This window comes from Syngnathus typhle, linkage group LG10 (assembly GCF_033458585.1).
Source record: "Syngnathus typhle isolate RoL2023-S1 ecotype Sweden linkage group LG10, RoL_Styp_1.0, whole genome shotgun sequence".
Classification (NCBI taxonomy): domain Eukaryota; kingdom Metazoa; phylum Chordata; class Actinopteri; order Syngnathiformes; family Syngnathidae; genus Syngnathus; species Syngnathus typhle.
Genome location: NC_083747.1, coordinates 8,619,638 through 8,643,055, shown reverse-complemented (window position 1 = coordinate 8,643,055; position 23,418 = coordinate 8,619,638). Strand labels below are relative to the sequence as shown.

The window sequence follows — 23,418 nt, the reverse complement described above, 5'->3', positions numbered from 1 at the left end:
AACTGATTTTAAACACCCCCAACAAACACACACACACACACACACGCACACACGCGTGCACACCCTTTACATACCTGTGCTATTCTTTTTTTAGACTTATCGCAGAAACCTTTCATTTTGTCACTCTAGTGTGGCATACATTTCAAGATTTTCTCATTTGTTAGAGCTTTTATGAACCAGATTTAGTCCATCAGTTGGCTGAAATAATGATTACTAATTGGTAAATAAATACATCAGATCATCTAAAACGAAAGCATAGTGTTGAGCTGTTAATGACAAACCTGCAGTGCACGTTTGATGTTTTTAATTCCATAGTAAATCTATTATTTTTTGCATGTTCAAACATTTTTCTAAATATGACTGCTACAATAATTGCCATCGGCCCAACCTCATATTCTGTGGTTAATACCTGTAATATTACCTCACGATCGGCTGATACCGAGGTCTTTTTGATATGTGAAAGTGTCGTTGGCCAAAAGCTCCCAGCTTCCAAAGTGATCAAGTGTCTTTTTCATCTACATCCTATCAACCCTTGTCTGCACCGCACACATGTAATTGCTTCACTCAACAAGCAGGTTAAGAGAAAAGGTTGAAGAAAATTTACTTTTTTTTATGTTGGCCGATTTCCCCAGTTGTTTTAATAACCCATCTCAAACCTGTGATCTAATCTGCAGGAACAGTGGAAGTAATTAAAGTCGAAATTAATTATCCTCTTTGCCTGATATTCTAATAAGGGCTTTGCGTTTTGTAGCAGGAAGTTGATATTTTGTCATCCATGTTTTATCTCTCATGCCTGTGCGTGATTGTCTGCTCTAAGAGATTATTAATGTAGGAAGGGATGGGCGCAGGAAATGGCAGATAAAGGCGGAGAGGCGTTCCTTTCTTGCACTCCTCCTGACTACGGTGGCCCCTCTTGACGGCTCCAAGCTTCTTCTCTCGAGTCCCCTCCAACGCTCCTCTAATTGTATAGGCCCCTTTATCATGACAGAATTTAGAGGAAATACTATGAGACAGGCATACTTTTGATAGAAATTGCACAATTGTTCATTAGCGGCTAAGATAATACATGTCTTCTCCGTCGACGCTGAGCATGGCGCTCCCTTCGGGATCTCATTTAAGGCCCACGGCGTTCAGCGGTGCATACTTTTGGGGCCATAGATGTGACACCACGCAAGAACTACCACAGACGCTGGAACTGAAAATGTCAAGTTTAGTGAAAGGAGCTGCTGGCTCAGTGCACACTCTAGCGAGCAATGAACAGAACTCCCCATGGGGGACATGTGTGGGAGTGTGGCACTCCCCGGGCCCTGCTCTTTCACTTTTGCATTGACAAACAGTGAACTGAATTCAGAAATTAAGTTTTGATAGCAATGGTGCAGTGCCACCTGAAGTTAAAAAATATATATAGATTTTTAATCTCTTCGCTCGCAGCTCAGCTCTTATCAAGTGTTAATCACTAGGGGCGGGGAGCTCGAGCATGTTTAGCCGACAATGGATGCAAGGCAGACAACACTCAAGACATATCGCCAGTCAATGACATGCCATAAATAATGACGGACCAAGATTCAGACTCACATAACATTCCTCCATCAGTGAGGAAGTTGGATCCACGCTGACGTTCTTCGTTATCTTAAGGCAGAGGTGTCAAACTCAAGGCCCGGGGGCCAGATACGGCCCGCCACATCATTTTATGTGGCCCGCGAAGACAAATTGTGCATCAAATTCGTGTGTCATTACTAGAATTGCAAATTGTCTTCACTTTTAATAATACCTTTTTTCTTTTAATAGTTGACCAGTTTTTACTTGTTTGGTTTGAAAACGAGTTATTTGTCAGTTTTTGTCATAATGGCCCTCCGAAAGAAGCTATGACTACAATCCGGCCCGCGAAAAAAATGAGTTTGACACCCCTGACTTAAGGCATATCAACTTTATTAATTTTTAATACATCCGTCACTCCTTGCATCCAAACAATTTGAAAGTAAAATACTTGACAACTGCTGTGCACTTTTTTCAGTGTAATGTCAGTGATATTATTTTGATATAGTAAGTATACTAAAGCTTCCATCAAACTAGAGTCGGGAAATTAGAAAACTACTGAACACACAGCTACATTACATTTTTATAATCATTTTTGTGTGTGTTATTGTCTGCGTCATTTGGGCCGCCATATATTTGCAATTTCCATGTCATTTATGCGTTGTTCAGTTGTCTTCTGGGTTATTAACAAATGTGATTGATATCTTTGCTTCTTCTAAAAACAATTTCAAGTAAAATGGAAACCAGACATGAAAGTTGAATGGTCAGTCAGTCAGAATTGCACAAAAAAGGCAGAACTTATCTTACATGCCAAGCTTGAAGTCCCGTGAAAAACAGTCACTTTCCCCAATGTCCCTTGGATCAGCTATAAGACGATTTCAATGACATGCAGAAGATCAACGTTTGGGAGAGTGAGAAGGACTGCGAGACAGGGGCTTAGAATCACGCCTGGATCAGAATGAGATGAACATACAATCAGAGGCAAAGCCACACGGGCTTATCTGCCCTTTCACGATGGCTGTCATCATTTGAGAGATCCTTCAGCTGCTCCTCTGCCAAGATGAGAAAGCTTTCTGACAAAAATGAAAAGTTCCTCTTTTTATGCTTCAGGAAAAGTTTGGGAGAACTCGGAGAAGCCCACAGGGTAACACATGAAAGTTATCATAAAGAGGGTAAAAGCAAATTGAAGTCAGAACTTAGTTAAGAAGAAAAACCAAATAAAATAGAGGAAGGGGATCACCGCCATGGGGCACACCTGAAAAGATTAAATATTGCCAAGTGATTTTTATTTTTAATTATACACCACCATTGTTTCCCTGACTGTCTCCATTGTTGTTGAAATTTTCTCGAACGCTGAAACATACTTTGCTTCCAAAAGCTCTCCTGCTGTGATAGTTGATGCCCACTTTCAATATACTCCCTAATGTAAACTTGCAGCCTTTGTCCAAAACTGAGCTTCATGCTTTCAGGACCATTTTGATGTACGCTATTGATGGACCGCAGACACCAGCCGGCATATGTCACATATACTCAATACAAACACCCCACTTGGCATCACTGTTTTCGGGCTTTGTTGGTGATCTGTAACATGAAATGGCTCAATTTCAGTCCACATCACTGAACATATCCCATACCAGGCTGCGGCCAGTGTTTATAGCTTACCCCCCTGTGAGGTGCTGGCATCCAGTAGCGGCTCTTTATCCGAGAGAGTATGGCGGTTGTGTAGTCTTTTCCCATGTGAGGCATGCCATGCGAGGTGATTAGAGCATCTATGTCACTGGCTGAAGGGACAGATGGAGTAACAGAGGACTTTCTGGAGAGGCTGTGGCAATTAGAAGAGAAAATGGTGGTTGAGTTCAGGGAGATTCTTTAAACAATAGTATTCAAGTGGCGCAAGGACTCTCGTGGCCTTTGTCCACTCAACACAACCTTGTTGTGTTCATGTTAACATGCTTTCGCATGCTGTGAGGCTGCGAGTGTCTGTGTTGTAGCACAGAACTTAATATGGTAGAAGTAATTAGTTTCCTTTTCTAGAAAATTGCAGCAGAGAAATATATTTGTGAAAGTCAAATTCATCAGACATGTACTCTATGTCTCTGTCCGTATCTGTCCATATGTTAAATTCTGTTTCTTCATGATATGTATGTTTAATTTTCCCACGTTGATGTAGGAGTGAACTGATCAATTCTTTGCTGTCGGTGGCCTCACACATAAATTTCACACAAGAGGTTTATGTGGACTTCCGAATCTGATTAAATAAAACTCCTTGCCTGTTCTTCGAACCCAGCGGTGATCAAATGTTCTTTGCTAATTGAAATGAAACAAAACACAATCAGGAAACAGTACTGCCCCAGCGACACACATTGAGGAGATGGCTGTTCCCCTCCGTGATTAATTGCTTTGTCAACTATCAATCTACATAACATTAAGATGGCCACGGGACCCGCAGGTTGCTGCCAAGACAATGGCACTGAAATCCCCATGGGGTCTTTATTAATGAGGATGCTACCAGAGTTAACATTTCACCATTAAAATGTAATGCATTCTGTAATTAATTAATATCTCATTTATAAACACTCTGCGCTTGCCTTTCACTCCAAATTTGACCCTATAAACAAGCAATTAATTTTTGATGGTAGGGGCATAACACAATATCAATATAACATTTAAAGGCGATGAAGTACAAAGATACTGAAAATTTATGTTTCAAATTATGCCCTTTGACTAAGTCATTCACAGCAGCTACATCAAAATGAACACCTGCCAAGGTTAAAATTATTTTTGGTGTGTCTTGAAGTAGCTAGTTTGGCCGGTAATAAAGTTAAAACCAAGACTAACATTCTGATTCTAACAAATCGTTGACATTTCATCAACCCACTCAAAAAACGTGGGTTCACCAATCGCCATTCACAATTGTGGCATAATTTTGTTAAACTAAATGTGCAATACAAAAAGATTATGTTGTGCAAAGGTCATGTGATAATCAGGTAAGAATAGAAAAGAATATGTCTATTGCCAACATTGATGCATCCCATAACTAGAGTGGGTCATATTAAATAAAAATAACCAGCTAACATTAGAAGATGTTGAGTATTTTCTATACGAAGTGAGATTGTGTAAAAAAAAAAAAAGTATAACAAAAAGAGAAGAACAATCTAATTAACCTGATTATTACCAGTTGTCAGCTCAGTGACCTAGTGGTAGAGTGTCCGCCCTGAGACTGGAAGGTTGTGGGTTCAAACCCCGGCCGGGTCATACCAAAGACTATAAAAAAATGGGACCTATTGCCTCCCTGCTTGGCACTCAGCATTAAGGGTTGGAAATGGGGGGTTAGATCACCAAATGATTCCCGAGCGCGGCACCGCTAATGCTCACTGCTCCCCTCTGCCCCAGGGGATGGATCAAAATCACATGGGGATGGGTTAAATGCAGAGGACAAAATTCACCACACCCAGATGTGTGTGTGACGATCATTGGGACTTTTAAGGACTTTTTAAACTTTTTTTAATAAATACATTGTGCACAAAAATATTATCAACGTAGCGTGTCCTCATTTGGGATCACAGTAAAGATCTGTTTTCAAAATAAATCATTGACTTAATTTAAATAGTTTTCAAGTGTTTGACCCCTGTGGCATATTACAGGTTGTGTTGAACCATTCTGAGAGACTGTGGGGTTTTAGGATAATTAATTTGAATAGATACTTATTACAAATATACATACATCTATATAATATATACGGTATATAAACAAAATACAAATATACATAAACATATACATATATAGTATATACAGTATATAAATAATCACCTTCAATATTCAGTTAAAATGGAATTTATGTCACCATTTCAAAAATATTTTCTAACCAGTTAGTGTTTTCGAATGGAAAAAAAATGGGTCAACGTTTTTTCAATCCAAATATCCGTTAGGTTGTACAATTGCCGACTGACATATGGGAGGTCTTGGGTTCTGGGATCCCAACCACAGTGATACAACATCCTCATCTCAGGTATGAATTTTTTTTTATGCCAACAAGAGAAAAATGTGGTAGCATTTGACAAGAAAATTGGTTTCAACCAATTCTAATCGTCCAATAATCCGTCCAGAATGCAAAATCTCTGAGAGTGCTGAGGTTAAAGTTGCTTGCCTACCACCGATGTAGCATAATTCAGTCAATATGCAAATGCGAGATGTCCTGTATGAGTGTGTTGGTGTGAACTGGTAGCATGAGGCTGAACCAAACTGCTTCAGCCCAATTATTCTGATGGTGATAAGCGGTGCAGAACTGCAAAGTCAATCCTGATTTAATCACGCAATTTGGGTCAGTCCATTTTGGCTGCAGCTGCGCACCTCAACATCATCATTAAGGCCATGCAGCTCTCACCTTGCAAAGACATAGATGAAGATTGTGCTATTTTTTCCCTGTGCAATCTTCATCTTTGTCCAGCAGAACCATGTCCCACTCTTGGACCGTGAGCTCCCTGAGAGGGAGATTCGCCGTAAAAATGTGTCCATGATTCGAAATCAGAAATGCAACTTTGTGCAGTTTAAGATTTCACTTCCGAGCTCTCTGCCTGTGGGACCTGGTCCTTGGGCTTTTCATCAGCTGCCATTTTCGACGGCATGCAGTAATTTCATGGCTCATTGCAAGCGCTGAAAACCTTTGAAACTGCAAATGTTAACTTTGCCTGGCCTGGAGCCATTTAGGAAGCGATTAATTTAGCAAACAGAAGTGAGCCACTTTCTCCTCCTAGTCTGCGCATAATTTTTTTAGGGTGGGGGGTCTCATCTATCTGTATTTGCGTAAGAGTGAGCAATGTAATGACAGTTCCTGTAATTGTAGAGTGTGAAAATGGTTCCTACCTCGCTTGCACTATCATCTCCATCTCTCCTGGCTCAGCCTTGACAGTCTTGTACAGTGAGCGAACACACAGATTGAGAAAAGTCACTTACAAAAAAAATCACTTACAACATGCTTGACCTTAGTTGTTGTTGCGAGCTGTTGAAGCACATTACAGAGGCAGTGTGCAGTTTCAGCACCTCTGCGATTGTGGCTGAGAGCATATTTGCAAGCCACTGACTGATTTCCTGATCATGACTAGAAGCGAGAAAGTGTAAGAAGCAGCAATGAAGACATTGTTAGAAGTGTGAATCTTGCTGGCTGTGACACACCGAAGAAATAGTCCATCTCCCTGTGAGTGTGTTTGCCCAGTATTCCTTGAGGCTTTTTTTGTTTCACACTCTGTGCAGTTAGGCATGGGAGAGGCAGACGGCAGCGGGTCGACCAGCCTTCCCCTACAGCTGTCCTACTCCTTTCTGGCACCCTGCTCCACAAAGCCAATATGAAAACAAATTCTCGACCCTCATCGCAATTAATTTTCCTTTTTCTTTTAAAAAAGAAATGTTCATCTTCACAGCATTAAACATCTCGTTGAGTATATATATATATATATATATATATATATATACATACATATGTATATATATATATATACATATATATATACATATATGCTGCGTTCAGGGAAGAACTGCTTCCTCACCTGCATGGCCTCTAGGTACATCTGCATCCTGTTTTAACATGGCCACTCTGCCAAACAATTTAGTTCACTGAAAGCCATTCGCAATAACTATGGAGTACTACATTCCAGTGTTCAAACATTTCGTCCCTCTTCTTATCATAAAAGTCCCACATGTCCTGGCAACATCCACAAAATGAAATAAAGAAGATAAATGTATCCTAATTACGTCCCTGGGACAATGTTGTTTGACGGCCCAAGATGTCAAATTAAATACTAGTTTGATTCTGTAAAAGTGGTGTCAAGGCCTTATTTTCACATTGCGCGTACATGGAGAGAAGTGTAATTACTGAGCGGAACTGACATCAGAAATTAAGCAAATTGTAAAAGGTCTTTAAATGGGTTTGAGCCATGAATTAAAAAGACCATTGAGTGCGAAGAGGCAGGTGTTATCCTCACTGCCAATAACAAACAGGAAGAACATGTGCATGTGTGTGTGGGATGAATAATGTTCAAAAGGGAGGGGGGGATGCAGGTGTGTGCTGTTATCTGAGGACAATCCCAAGTCATTACCAAGTGAAATTGTATTTAGCTGATGTTCCTGAGCTTTAGCACTAATTCGTAGCGTATTGTTCCATAAATAAGCGCTGATAAACCAATGTGCTCTTTAAATGCAAGCTGTTATTTGGCAGCAAATTAAGTCATTCTTAGTGAGTTCCTGGCTGCAATGTTCTACTTTGTGTATTGTATAACAATGCGTGTTTCTAAAATATAAACCTAGTCACTGCAGCATGCAAGCTTGTTCAAGTACTAATTTTCAAGAAAGTGTTCCAGTTTCAGGGTGGGGTGGCACATTTGCGTCATAATTAGTAGGAGATCCCTGTTTGAAACTCACTTCGTGTGGAGTTGACATGTTCCAGTTTTCTCCCACATTCCAAAAACTGTCTGTATGGAGATCAGTCCAGTGCATACTCGACTCTTGTCAAAAATTAGCGGGGATAGGGTCCACGACTCCAACTTGGGCAAGCTGTTAAAAAAAAACAAAAAAAAACAGACTACAGATTTGTGGATATTGACTTTTTCCACATGCTTTAATTTATTTTAATTTAGAGCACGAACCACCAAATATTCGCACCAGTAATTCCATAAGAAAATAATACAGCAGAGGCTCGTTTCACCCCATTTTGTGCTGGCACATTATTTTCATGTTTTTTTTCCCCTTTCCAACGGACGAGTGTCTGGTCTTTCAGTGTGCCAAGAGAAATGTAAAAGTGATGAGAGGTCATGTGCTCCATGGAACACAGGGCCAGTATGAGGATGGAACAAATTCCTATCTTGTTGCAGCTATTTCCATCTATTTAATCAGAGTTCTCCTCGATGCCAGTTTACGTCACGGTTTCCCTGGGACGTTGTATTAGAGGCATGTGAGATTATTCCTGCAATCTCAAAGGCACAATAACCTTTTGAAAGGAAAAAAAAATCTGAATTTAAAGTAATTAAGTACATTATCAGCATTGAGGTTAATTAGTGAGAGCAAATGTGCTCTAGTAGCAATGCAACAGACAAATGTATTTGTATTTCTTCCCTCTTTTGGGCCACACTTGTACACGTTACACGTACATACTCTTTGACCATGAGTGGTTGATTTCACTGTTTGCGGCTCTGATATTGATTAAACAACTTGGAATCCAGTTTAATTAATGAGAACTATCAGGAGTTCAAAGCTATTTAGTTGAATTCTGCCCTTCTGTCCCATTTTTTTGTACACAATCACAGAACTTAATAGAATTCTACCATTACTGCAGTGAATAACATTAAAACAATCTTTGTGTCTTAGAGAGGCCTTTTTGTGTATAAGCACACAGAATTTGAGAGTTGATATATTGTATACCGTTTGCCAGTGTTTATCCATTAACATGAAAGGAGTGGCAAGCCGCAATATCACACAATACAGTGGAAACAACATGGCCACTCGCTATATCTCGCAAATGCAGCTGAGCCTGAAATGGCACAATGACAACAACATACTATATAGCTGCTGTGTAGAAACAAAAGGCAAGGCATTTATAATTATTGACAAGCAACATATATTTACTTTTCCTCATTTCAAAATGATAAGCTTTTCAAGCACCACTCACTGTCTGCATTGTGAAGATGTCCCTATCAAAAAGTACAGACATACCTGTTTGTTCACAAGGGCTCGCCATTCAAAATCCCTCCTTAGTGCACACAGCAGCTATTAACAAACTTGATGTTAGTTTTTCTTCAAATCAAAGGTGCATTACTTTTTTGAATCACTTCTTTATTTGCAATGTTGAATTAGAATAAAGAATATCTGATATTTGTTATCAGCAGGGTGGTACCTGGACTTACAAGTTTAATTTGGTCCATCCCATTTATTTTGCTTTGGTTACGTCTTTGAGTTTCATGAGAAAATGATGCCCCCCGAGCACGGCAATCAAGTAAACAATAGAAATCGGGTCATGATGTTCTCACATTGACATCATTAGGTTCTTGCCTTTTGGACCTAAACAGTAGGCATTTCTAAAACTACTCAATACTATCAGAGAAAAATGCTGATGTGAATTTTATATCCTGAAAAAAACATGAGTGCCAGTATTTGCTTCATTGTTAGAGTCCCTTAAAGTGGCGGTTTTCCTTTCCTTCTATCTGATAGTGTTTGGTTGTTTTTCTTTAATGTGTTAATAGTGTAGATTCGGAACTGCTCCATATGTAAAGTGCCTTGAGATAATATGAGTTTGAGTTCCTCATATTCACTGTTAATGACTTTTTCTTTGTCATTGATATCCAGATATTTACCAGCCATAGAGGTTAGGATATTCTGCAAGACACTCACAGTGCTGCCATTTTCCACATAAGTGGAAGGGTCTTTGAGGTCGGGTGGACCTCATGAGGCACCTGCGGCTGTGACCTCATCACTTTATCACATATCATGTTATCACCTTCAGCTCTACATCAAGCCCTCGCCGACAGATTCCATCTGTCATCTCTGAGCAAATCTTACTATAATTTACTCCAGGCCAATCTCGGAGCAGATTCCGTTTTTTTCTGCCTAGTCATGGCTCTCTCTGTTTGCTGCAAAGAGGGAGTGAGGTTCCGATATCAGATGTAATATTACATGAAAGTTAGGTGCTTCTTTTACAGTAGTTTGATTCACCTTAGATGTAAAGATGACTCACTGTTCTGCTGGCTCGCTGAAACCCAAGTCATCTAGGTGACAAGCATTACACCCAAGACAATGTATAAAAAAATAACACAGATTAAAGTACATGCATATTAAGCACCTCTCCAATAACTTTGCAAGCAAAAAAAAAAAAAGACATGATCATAAAACAGCACAAGTTGTATAAAAAAAAAAGGCATAACCAAATTAGAAAGCCGAATCAACATTAATGTCTGAATATAGAAGGAAGTGGAGAGGGATAATTAGTTGGGGCGGTTCACTCTCATTTCCTTTACAGTCATGCTAGTAACTTAAATGGCCACCCACATACAACAGCTAATTGCAGGACTTCACCCCCAAGCACCCTCCTAGTCATAAAGACAACAAGGGAAACTGGCCATTTCTGCTATCCCAGGTATCATTAATAATACATGTCACTATTTTTCAACGCTTACACTGTCCCTGAAAACCTTAGCAAGAGTGTTCCAGGTGTTATGCAATGTGCTGTCTAGCTGTAGCAGTGTACAGTACAGTTTTACGAGTAAGGTATAGATATCGGAAATCCCAGTATGGTTCTTACGTATATAGTATTGTGGATTTTTGTTTTTATTTTTATTACAACTTCAATACAAGCCAAAAACATGGCCCAGTGATGAGAATTTCGGCTCTTTTTAGACAACCAGCTCTTATGGGTCAGCTAAGAAATGTCTTGTTCGGCTCCCAAATGTTGAGTGGGTTAAAAATAGTTAGATATTGAACTGTATTAAACATTTTCAGTCAATGTGGAATAAAACGTTTTCGTCATATTGCAAGAAGAGGATTCAGACACACTCGGTCACATTCCACTTCCTTGGGGAGTCATCCAGTGCACTGTTCAAGGGTAACCAACCAATGTCTTATAACTTTATTATTCTTTCTTAATCGGTTTATAAATATTTATGATTCACCAAAGCCACCCTGACTTGCAGCTCCAGTTCCAAAGGAGTCATCGTTTGGGAAATGAGAGATAGCATAGACAGGAGATTTGTGACAGAGCGGAGCATGAAACCCATCAGTTGATGAGTGGAAATCCCTACTTTCTAATTAATAGAGGTACACAGGCCAGAGGGATAAGGAGGATCAGGGAAATGAAATCAGCAAAAAGATACCATCACTCATTTCTGAGGTCCATTGTCACACTTCAGAATCTTCTGTAATGAATCACTCAAGCATTCCACAGATACATTTGAATGGTGAGTGAAAATTCATTGTCCGGTGGAGAACATTCGATAAGGATCTTTTCTTTTGCCTCTTCTTCTTCTCAGCCTCGTCTCCCGCGCTTTTGTCAAAGTGCCCTCTGATCAAAAAGCAAAATCAAGGCTCTAGCAACAGGTGCACATTCTGAAAGGCCGGCAAACTGCAAGTGGACTGGAAAGCTATCTTGGATGAGAAGAATGACCCGATAAGTTTCAAGGGATTTGCTCCATGGGGTCTTTTGAGAAAGTCGTTGTGGACTGAAATGCTGCAAAGTTTGCTCAAAGCTGCAAATCTCATTTGATAGAATCATTTTACTTAGCGCATTCTTTCCGCTGTACTTTGTAGTACTGACTCTACTTTGACTAGTTTTATTAACATACCTAAATCCAGATGACAAAAAGTAGAGCGGTGGAAACCTAAAATCTTTGGGTGTGTGCTCCCTCTTTCACTTCAAAAAGCCAGCTCTTCATTGAAAGTCTATTTGTTGTTTTTTCTTTTTCTTTTTTCTGTTCCGCAAATGGACAATACTGTTCACCCATTATTTAATTTTGAGGAGAAAACACATTGAACACTGCGGTCGATGCACACAAAAGTATTTCACTGATCAACAAAATGTTAGTTTCTTTTAGCAGAAATGTGAGTGAACCTTTCTAAAAAAATGGATATAGTTTTGTTTATTGTAGAATTCTATAATGTTTTTACACTATATAAAAATTTATCGGCAATAGATAAAAGAAATCCCAGAAGCGCTTAGTGACAATAACAAATACTTCAGATTGGGGGAAGAACAGAGAGACACATTGACAGGCGGATTGGTGCTGCATCTGCAGTGACGCGGGCTCTTTATTGGTCTGTGTGGTAAAGCGAAAAGGCAAAGCTCTCGATATCATTTACTGGTCGATCTACGTTCCTACCCTCACCTATGGCCATGAGCTGTGGGTTGTGACTGAAAGATTACGGATACAAGCTACTGAAAATGAGTTTCCTCCGCTGAGTGTATGGGTTCTCCCTTAGAGATAGGGTGAGAAGCTTGGTCATCCAGTAGGGGTTCAGATTCGAGGAGTCCGATGAAGTAGCTCAGGATGCATGGAGTACTTCTGGAAACAAAGTCCAACAGGTCCGAAGGCAGGTCAAACAACAGGTGTGGTGATAATCACATCAGATGTAAAGCATTACTCTGGCACTGTCTTTCCATTAGCAATGCATCGACAGTAGATGCCAAACAAGGTCGATTGTAATCAGGAGTGGCTAGAATCGTCCAGGGAAGAATCAGGTCCACAGATTCCATGAGGAAGACTTCAGCGACGTTGGTCGCAATCAAGTAGGTCGATAGGATCTTCAGGATGAAGACGATAACTGTGCAAAAAACATGGCTTGTCTCTCTCCTTTTGAAGGGTTAAGGGCAAATTTAAATTGAAGTTATGGCTAAAGGTTAGCTCAAGGAATTACAGTTCTGGCACACTCACTTGGAGTTGTCAGATTTTGCGATGAAATGCCTTTAACGGACCTTTGACATGATTTTTCTTTTTGTAGCTTTTTATTTACTTACAATACCCCAAATACAAATTCTTTACTTTAACCTGAAACCAAGGAATTAAAATGTATACTTTACCCACTTGACAAAAAACAAAAAATAGAAATGTCTGCTTTTATTTTTGAGCTCTTTAATTGTGTTCATCTGCCTTTCATCTTTGTCTTTGTTTTCTTTGCACTTTGTAAGAAGTTTAGTAGAAGCTTGGTGACCGATAAACCCGGTGCAACATATATACTTTAAAACCCTTTTTTCTGTTGATTTTTCACTTCCACCCTTGTATCCAATTGTAATTATTTATTATCCAGCCACTTAAAGTCTGCATATTAGATATGAATATAATTGCATGTTACTTTTTAATTACAGGAAAAATCTAACTTGTAGATGATGAGCTGGAAGGTGCCATTGCATTGTTATTTTTTTCATCCTCGTTTTCTGATTATGTGAGCTGGGCTCCTTTGCTAAGCGATGATAAGCAGAATTTCCATGTTCTCTGCATAATTAATCCATCTTTGCCTCTCTTCATGCCAACTCTGGCGTTATCGCCCGCACATGCCTGAATTGCAAAAGAATCCTCTCTTCAATTGGAACTTATTGATATTCTAAAAAATAAAAAAAACTGTAAATCCTCAAATTTAAACCACAGATTGTTAAATGGATTAATTTCGCGGCAATCGCAGGCATCTAACGGGGAGACAGGCAAGGCAAATTGAAAGTGTCTCCTGTTTGTGGAGTTTTACTCCCAAATGATGGGGCTTAATGGCATGTTTTTATTTCGAGTGTAAAATTACCATTTATTTGCATGCCATAAAATACTTTTATACGGTTGAAATTTCAGAGGAATTCCTTTCAATGGCTGTCTTTGGCTTTGTGATAACAACTTCAGCTTCCCACATCTGGACACTTTTGATAGTGGGTGAAAGGAATGTCTGAATATTTAAAATGTTTATCTGTTTTCATCAATGGTTTCACCATTAAGGATGGCTGTGCCGTTTGCATGGAGCTTGGCAGATGTAGATTTATTTTCTGAGCTGTCTACGGCCTGCCTTTCTCTGAATACATTGGATTTTTCCATTTTACGCTGCACTGATGCCTCTGCATATGTAATAAACCAGCAGACACACTTATAAAATACATCAACAGACGTTATTATGATGGTGTTTTCCAGTGTGAGTCTCGCATATAAGAATAGGGTTGAGGACAGGATGGATTCACAACGCATATGGAATCTATATATATTATACTTGACCTTTCAGAAATTAATAAGGGATAATAACTGCATGTCAAAATTGCACATATTCATTTAAAAAATCTCTAATAAAAAAAATGTATTGTCACAAAGGTAAAATACAGCAAAATACATTAGTTTGGCTGACATGTCAACAGTGAAGAAGGTGATGGTGGAATTACCACATAAAGATACAATTGTACTAATGCCTAGTAATGTGCCCAGATAATAGGAAAATAATTGTCATTTATTTTTTTATTCAATTAAGTTTCAAAACATACATTAACATATCCTAGACTTCATCTTGTAAGGTATGCATAAACAAATATGCCAATAAAAGTATGTTGTTGTTTAAACACATTATTTTCTCAAGATACTTATAGAAATGTGAATAGTTTATATATAAAATGCAAATCAACTTTAACAAGATCTAACGGAATAAATAACTCATCCTATTCAAAGTCCGGCCCTGGGGCCAATTGTGGCCCGTGTTCACGTTTACACCGGTTTTGGTACCAGATGTTATCGGCCTGCTATTATGTTTCGCCGTCCTTCAGTTGCCTGTACGTCTGCTGATTTGCTAAGACACAGTGGTTGTTTTGAACAAATTCAATACCAAGAAGCACACCCAAGAGAAACCCTTTTCCAATTCGAAAACAATGTTCTTAATATAACTTGATCAACTTGGGATCTCAGTGCTATGAAAACTAAAAACAAGAATTTAAGAGAAGTATTTATAGATTATCGGGTAGCTTTTGAGAAAACAGGCGGTTGCCGTATTCAATTGAGTGCTTATTATGCGACAAGCTGCATTTCTTCACTTTCAACTGTCTGATCAATGTTCTTCTGTCTTAATGAAGCAAACTAATTACGTTCTTGAAACTGAAATAGGGTATTTAGTAATTTAATCCATTAAAAGGCATTTGTTATCCCCTCGAGGTACTACAATCTCAGATTTGACCACATAATAGGAAACTGAGATTAGAAGAAGTAAATGCTACCCTGATTCTCTCTCCCTCCTCCTCCTCCTTCATTTAGTGTTACAGTCGCAGACATGCTGTGTTCATCCAAACTTATTTTTTGTGTTATTGCTTCTCAATTCTATTCTTCTGGTAAAAACGTTGTGGATTTGTAGAATTGCTTTTTTTTTTTTTTTACATAAATGTGATTTTTGTAGGCATTCTATATTAACGTTCGATTTTAGTTGTAGCAGACATGATATTTGGAACGAGATGGTGGGTTGGGGTGCGGGCGTGCGAGACGGTGGTGTAGAGAATAAAGCCTCTTGGAAAGAAGTACCACTGAGGCCTCCAGGCCCGCGGGTGGTTTTAGCAGCTTAGCCAGCAGAGTGGGCACTCTCTCAGACATCTGTTTGCTTGCTGCTGCAGGAGCTGCTGGTCTGCTGGATGGATGGACGGATGGGCTCAACCGCAACCTGCATCCGGACAACAGCAACTCCAATTTGCAAGAACTCTTAAAAAAACTGTAGATCACATTAAAGTAATATTAGATCTTGAACCAAAAATGTTATCTTGAGATAGGTGGCACCGGCCCACATGGACACACGTGTGTCCAGTCACAAACACACACATGCACACATACGCACACACTCACTCCTTTGGAGACAAACCAATCCCCAACAGCCAGAGGGTGTCACCACAGCAGGCAAAATCATAACACTGCTGTCCAACTTCAGCTGCTGAGGCGGCTCTTTAAGGATGTAGTTCCTGTCCCAGGCATAGCTGTCACTCCCAGTGCCACCGGACATGTGTGATCTTCTCAAAGACATCAACCTAGTAATTTGTCATGGCCAGCACTGTGACATACATGCTGTACATGCAGCTCAGCTGCTCTCTTGCATGCAGTGCAAGAGGGCGAACGCAGCAATATGTAATACTGTATTTCATTCAGGAAAAATGAACACAATGATATTTTCTCAATCTTTACGAATTTTGTTAAGTTGTTGAAATATCAAAAGAGAAAGAAAAAAATACTTTGGAATTTCATCTACAACTGTATGAGGAGGACATTTGAAATATCAATCCAGTAAACAATTTCATTTGTATTTATTATTTGAGTATTTATTTTTTTAGCTTTATAGTTATAAGCAACAAGCCAACTGGGTGTCTGTGATAGGGGCGTGTCTCATCAAATATGGACAGTAATTAAAAAGATCATGTCAATATATTTGTGTCATTTATGATAATATAGAATGTGAGTGTGATTTCCAACGTAAAAAGAGGTGACATGGTTGTGTCTTGTTTGTGTTCAGGCCTTAAGCAAATACTGAGGAATGTACTCACTTAATTGGAGCCAAATTTTAAATATATGTTAATTTTAAAAATAGTTAGCGGTTTGATTTTTCTCCCCCAACTATTTACCTGCAACAGTATTGTTCCTCCCTGGATTTAACCATACAGTAAATTAAGCGTTAAAAATAAGTTGGCTAGCATGCAGTTTTTGCTTTTGTCTATTAAGTGTGTAATTTCATTATTCACTTACGTCCATTGTGAAAGCACAATTGAGTAATCAATCAACTTTTAACAGACTCGTGGTCCATTAAAAGATACACACAAATAAATATAGCAGTCATTTTTGTGAAATCAGCCAACTTGCGATGTAAATAATCACATTAGTGTAGTAGTATGGAACTTTGTCAGTAAAAACTAAAATGGCACAATTAGACAGTTTTGGGTGAGCCACTGAAAGATTTAAGCACGATGCAGCCCCAGACAACAAGCCTTCCCTGCACTGACACTGAACGACAGTCGCCAGATGTGACTTGGCAGTTGTAATCAAATGATTTAGCACATCAAGTCAACCTTTCCCCTAATAATCTGATTATGTGGCTACACTGTGCAACATCCCAACAGCATACAGTATACCTTAACCTATTAATATAGCCAACCTTGTGTCAGTGATTTCCCCTGTGATGGAAACAGTATCATGTTAATTATCACAACCATCTGGTCTGAGCAGTGAGGACAAAAAAAACTCCCTCTCTCACTGGTGCAGACTCGTACCTGTCAATCACATACTGCTTCAAACAAGTCACTGAGGCTCAGAAACAGCAACGAACAACCGTGCTGCAGTCATAGGATTTAGCAGTGGCGTTAAATTAATCTTCAGATGGTAATGTTCCTCTCTCTCATGCAAAAAGTGTGTGCTTCTGCCATTGTTGTTTTTATTATTATTATTATTATTATTATTAGTATTATTATTATTATTATTATTATTATTGTTAAAGATTTGAGCCTGGAAGAGCATAAATATGATCAGTACATGGCAGTGTACAATTTATGGGTTAGTTGACAGTACAATGTTTAATCTCATCAGATCTTTCAAAGATTGTCTCAGATTGTAAGATAAATAAGCAGTTATTCTGTAAATTTTGCACAAATTTAACCCAATAGAAAGTGATAATCAATTTGAAAAAAAAATTCTGTCAACCATTACCATTGAATGAAAATTGAACTGATTTTAGAAATATCAATTCATACACTGTGCATGGTGAATATGAAACAACTCATGATTTTGACAGCGATGATTTACTGTTCATAACTGCCACTGCCATTTGGCTCATTATGCATCGTATGCAAGGAAAGAATTAAAGAGAGCTTTTACTGGAAACTGGAGCCACCAGAGGATAGAGGGGGAGCACGGGATGAGAAGGCTTGCAAAGCAGATGCTCTTATGGAGGTGAACCACCACTGACCGTCTGTCACATGAATTATTCCGTAGTTTCAGACTCCATTCCAAAGTTGTGGAATTGGGTTATGAGATAATTTCACAGGCCACTTGCTTGTCTTCCTTTGCAGTCCAACAGGCTAATTGAAGAGAGTGATTTCGAGTTTGGGCAACAATTCACAACATGGGAGTCAATCTCCGAAAAGTTATGGTTCAACCCCCTCCACCCCCCCCCCCCCACATGTGTATTTTTACACACATTTTAGGCAGACTTTATATAGTGTGAGAGAAATGTGGAGCACTCTTAGCAGCACTTATTAATTCATACAAACTATATATATATATGAATCTCAAAAAAAGGTGAGAGTTCCAAATTGCATTAAAATCTAAATGTCTGTTATTATGGGTCAAATTCAGAGAGTATAGTGAACTTGGGAACAAACGGCCAGAAGGTGAAAAATATATTTATATTTCTAATTTTGTGGTGACCATGATACAGCATTAGGTTTAACTTTAATGTAATTTTATGTCGGGTGAGCTAGGGAGGTTCTACAAATTCCCTGTGTTTGGATTAACAAAGACAAGTAAAAACCAGCATTGCAGTACCAATTTCAGGTAGTTCATAGAAATTAATATTTTTTCATATGTTCTGATTCAAAGTCTAAAAGCATTATAATTATTGCATTATTATTATTATTATTATTATTATTATTATTATTATTATTATTATTATTGTTGTTGCTTTTTTTGCTAATGCATTTGATTGCAATATGTTAGTGTAATCTTTTTAAAACTAGATCCTGAACTAAACATCCAATTTTGCCAATAGTATCTATTGACAAACTGTCAATTACATGTCAACTAAAGTTCAGAGAGCCTTGGCTACGGTGGCCGATGAGGAACAAACCTTATCATCAAACAAAAGCGCAAAACGCCGTCACCTCCAGTCAGAGCACGCGGAGAAGCTCAGCAGCCTCATTACCGAAAGGAAAGCGAGGAGAGGGTGAGAGGGAGACAGCGACAGAGAGGGAGAGAGAGCGTGCGAGCATGTGAGAGGAAGAGAGAAAGGGAAAAGAGAGAGGGGCAAAGCCAAAGCCAGAGCCAGGAGACCAGAAAGATAAAGCGACGACAGACGGAACGATAGACGTAAAAAAAAAGTATATAGCCGCTTTCTCTTCTTTTCCCCCTTGTCAGTTACCACCAGAAAAAAAAAAGAAAAAAGAAAAACTGCTTGGATGAACCAAAACCTATCGCTCTGTCAACACTACACCTGGATTCACTGACCGGCCACGCAGCAGGCATGTCCCGAAGGAAGCAAAGCAACCCCAGGCAGATCAAACGTAAGTTATTTTCCTTTCTCCTTTGCATGTTTTATGTCAGATCTGCAGAAACTATTTCCAAAAAGACCCCGAATCAGCTCAGTGATCGGCATTCGCGTAACGCACGTCACGACAAACGCGCTCCCCTCGCACTTAAGTGTGTCGGTTCTGCAGAAAGGAGTTCTGGTGCAAATCTCGTAGTGTCGTCTCGTGGCTCAAAAGTTTTACTAAAGGTGCAAACTGACAGTTCAGTCACTTGACTTGGGTTCTTTGGTCCGACTTTTATTTGTTTCCATCCACAAACGTGTCTTGTTACTCCATCAGCTGTATCAGTTTAGTGTGCGTGCATCCTAATTAACTAATATCAAAATTAATATCCATGTGTCCACAAACATTCCAAGCGAGTAGCTTCAAAATACTGTACAATTGTAATTGATTTGTCTCTTTTGAAGCTTTAATTGACGCTCATTGTCTCTGACCCATAAATACGCACTTACGCACGCACTTACGCACGAACACGCACACACACTTAGTGACTGATCCTCTCGTACAGGTGTGTGTACCTGACTTGATACACACACGATTTACTTTTAATAAATGCTATTTGGCGATGTTATCAATACATATCTACTAATTTATGTAATGTGCATTGTTTATTCAATAGATTATTTTTATTTACTAAAACAGTGTTTGGGTAATTCAGTGTCAATGCTCATACCCTTTGCACAGTCGACATATTTTAATTGCAAGTCTCTGAGTGTATTGGGTAGATTGCCTTTACTATTTTTTATAATTCACTATTTTTATGATGTTTATGAAGGCACAAATTGTTGGCCTACTCTTGAAAATTATAGGAAAATAGGTTAATCTGTAGATTGTTATCCTTTTAATTAGGTTATAATTTTGATATATTTGATGATTACTAAATTAGTGTATTTCAACTGTTACATTTACACAGTGGCACATCACCATCGGAATTCTGTAATCGTAAATACAGCTGACGTGTGTGTTCAGTAAGGATGTTTAGTGTTGGTGTTTCTTTCAGCACTTCAGTGCTGAAAGCGGTTGACACACTTTGGACAGTAATTGGAGCTCACACTATTAAAAGTCCACTGTAAATCATTTTACTTGAAGTCATAATATATTTGCTTCTTCATTACAACCACTTTGAGCGAAAGGCTAAAAATAAAAAGGGAGACTGAAGAGAATAAGACTCAAGTAGCGTGTGTTTGCATATTTTTGCATACACGTTGCATGCTCAAGTTCATCTATCCAAGAGAAGACAGAAAGGTATTAGATAGCTTTTGTTACTTTTGTTCCATAAAAATAAGCCCCAGAGCCAGAGGACTTTGTGCTATTTTTAATTCTAGAATATTTGTTCATGCATCTAATTACATTTATTGTTGTTGTTTTTTAATTTGGCCCTGATTTTGAACTTTACGTTCCAACATAAATGATGATTTGTTATCACTTTGATTACAAATTTACTATTGGAAATATTTGTTGCATTTTATATTATTTACATTTAAACTTTTTACTCACTATAACTTTTTTCCTTATACCTAAAAATAATTCATTCAACATACAGGGCCTTCCAACACTGGAATCTAAATATCAATTCTTTAATATCAAAACAGAAAAAACAAGAGGAAAAGGTTGAGTAAAAATAATGCAAATGTATATTTATTAATATTTTGTTTAACTGTTAGCTGAACATAGCAAAGCCTTAAAACATTTGATAAACAACAAAACACGAGTGATGGACCTGTTCATGTTTGAGCCAATCCAATTGCTGCATCCAAATGTTGTTGTCAAGCGAACGAAGTCGAACATTTGTGTTGCAGCATTGTGACCCGGCCGTGTGTGAATTAATATGTCATGTGTAAGATCATGTTAATGTGCAGCCGATGTGCGGCTGTATAATCAAGCTCTAGTTGCCACCAGAAAGGTCACGAGGAGCCTAGATCCTCTCTCCCACCCCGGGAACTCTGGGGAAAATCCACTGCATCGAAAGTCAGCAGAGACAGTCATTCTAAAGGACAAAAAGGTTGTTGGGCGCAGTGCCCCCACCAGCAGCGCTGCCACCCCCACCCTCTCCTGCATACATTGGACTGTTATCTAAAATTGTGATTTATGCAGTATTTTAATATTTTGCTTATTCTTTCCCCTTGGGTGCTCTCTGAGCGGTGATAAAAAGGCAATGCTGAAAGAGCACCATTAATTTGCTCCGATGACTGGGGAGATAAGGGCAGATAATGGGAAAGATAAGCAGGGAAGATATACCATCAGAAACCCGATTATTACCATTAAAATTCCAGCCTAGCAATCTGCAGCTGCCTGATAATTCCTTCTCCGTTTCCACCACTTTGGATGATAAGGCAAAAAATAGTCACTCAGTACTCTTGATTAGGCTGCCTGGATATCCCGATAATACAGTGATAAATTATGTATTTCCCCCCTTGTTTTTTTTCTCTGCACTGTTATATATACGAATATATATATATATATATATATATATATATATATATATATATTTTTTTTTTAAATCTTTTCAACCCATTTTCTGTATTGTCCACCCCTTTTCCAAGAAAGCGAAACCCCATACACTTTTATTGTAATAGGAGTTTGATAGAAGAAGAAGATAGTGGTGGAGGTGTTTTGTGTGGGAGCACATATCAATGTTATCAGCTCATCTCCCTGGCCCAGCTGCTCGCTGCTGTTGTTTTTAGCCTTATCACCCCGTGCCAATATGCCAATAAATTGCCCAGATTGTTAGGCAGGTCGGTAGAATTGGACAGGAGTGATGAAAATATCGCTGATACTCTGCGGCTTGCGCTTAGTTGCTCTAATATGATGTGTGAATGCCACCAAGTTCTCTGTATCCTCTCTTCTCACCCCCACCCTTCCCTCCTTCGCTCTCTCCCTTCTTCCAACGGCTGCTGGTGTCCATACCTCTATTGGAACTGAGAGGAGAACATTTTGATGCTTAATAGGAAGGAAAGATATGAACAGGCTGAATTGAAACAGGCCCCTCGGAGTAATTTTTCTGTAAAATTGCCCCCCAAAGTTTCACAGCATAAAGCGGAATCTGGATGATGTAGGGTGTGTGCCTTCACTATTGTTTATGGGAACATATTGAAGCAGACCTCTGAGGCCATGCTCAGGCATCTAATGTCAAATGTGCTTATTAAGATGACTTAGTACTTTCGCCTTAACTGTTGTCATCTTTATATGGACCACCTGGGAATTTGTGCAGCTTCTTTTTTTCCTCCTTTTACTTCTCATTATCCGATCAAAACGAAGTAGTGATTACTGCTCTTCAACGACACGGTTGTACGGCACCCGTTTCCCAGGGCTGAACACTATGTCATACTGTCATTATGATTAAGCTACTCTTGTGATAGCGATCTCAGTTCCGAAAAGATAATCCAATGCAGTGTACAAAGATGTTTGTTTTTTTTAGCCGTAGGCTATAGTACTTAATGGAAAAGTTGAAAAGGGGTCATCCTGATTTTGTAGATCATAAATGATATTTTAATTGAACATCAATTTTAGGTTTTTGCTATTTAAACAGCATTGTAAATTACTAATTGACTTGTACATTTTGTATATTGTTTTGGATTACCCTAATTTCAATAAAAACACTGTAGTCAGTTTGAAGCAAAAAATAAATAAATCAAAATTTACAAAATATTTTTTTTTATTCAACAATTCTCTTGACTCACTGATGGCCACTTATGGAGCACCAGCAAACTGTTATCATATGAGGTGACATTTCTATCTTTGAGGGGCATTTATCAGAGGCAGATTACAGTAGTAAAGGATAAGAGAAGTGTTTACTGAATTGTCTGCCAACATCCTGTGTGTGTGTGTGTGTGCTAGTGTTTGTGTGCACGTGCTTGTGCATACATTAGCACATGTGCAGTACAGTACGACAAGAATGCGCTTGTGTGGTCAGAGCTGTAAGATGTGTTGGAGTATTTATTTTGTGCAACTTTAAAGGGAGCGCACAATTTTCACAACTTAGTGCACCGTTCTTGTGGAGATTGCTGTATATTGCAAGAGTTGTATCGTGCAGCATTTCACCCTTGCCCACAAACACTGGCAACTGTGGCTGTCACATGTTTCGGGGGCGGGAAATCATAAAACGTCTGTGTGTCTGCCTCGCTGTATGTTTA

At 38.8% G+C, this 23,418-nt stretch overlaps 1 protein-coding gene and 1 long non-coding RNA gene across 2 annotated transcripts in view; one reads left to right on the top strand and one right to left on the bottom strand.

Annotated features, from left to right (window-relative positions):
• Window positions 1-2,913: 2,913 nt before the first annotated feature.
• On the bottom strand, window positions 2,914-6,565 carry LOC133160607 (uncharacterized). The gene is made up of 3 exons (XR_009715935.1): window positions 6,400-6,565; window positions 3,199-3,358; window positions 2,914-3,117 (listed from the first exon to the last, which is right to left on the bottom strand). It is a non-coding gene; the product is annotated as an uncharacterized LOC133160607 (long non-coding RNA).
• Window positions 6,566-18,868: 12,303 nt separating this feature from the next.
• zfpm2a (zinc finger protein, FOG family member 2a) overlaps window positions 18,869-23,418 on the top strand; it is a 101,174-nt gene continuing 96,624 nt past the window's right edge. The window contains exon 1 of the mRNA XM_061289422.1: window positions 18,869-19,261. Coding sequence (XP_061145406.1) covers window positions 19,222-19,261 — 40 coding nt within the window. The 5' untranslated portion in view covers window positions 18,869-19,221. The remainder of the gene's footprint in view (window positions 19,262-23,418) is intronic.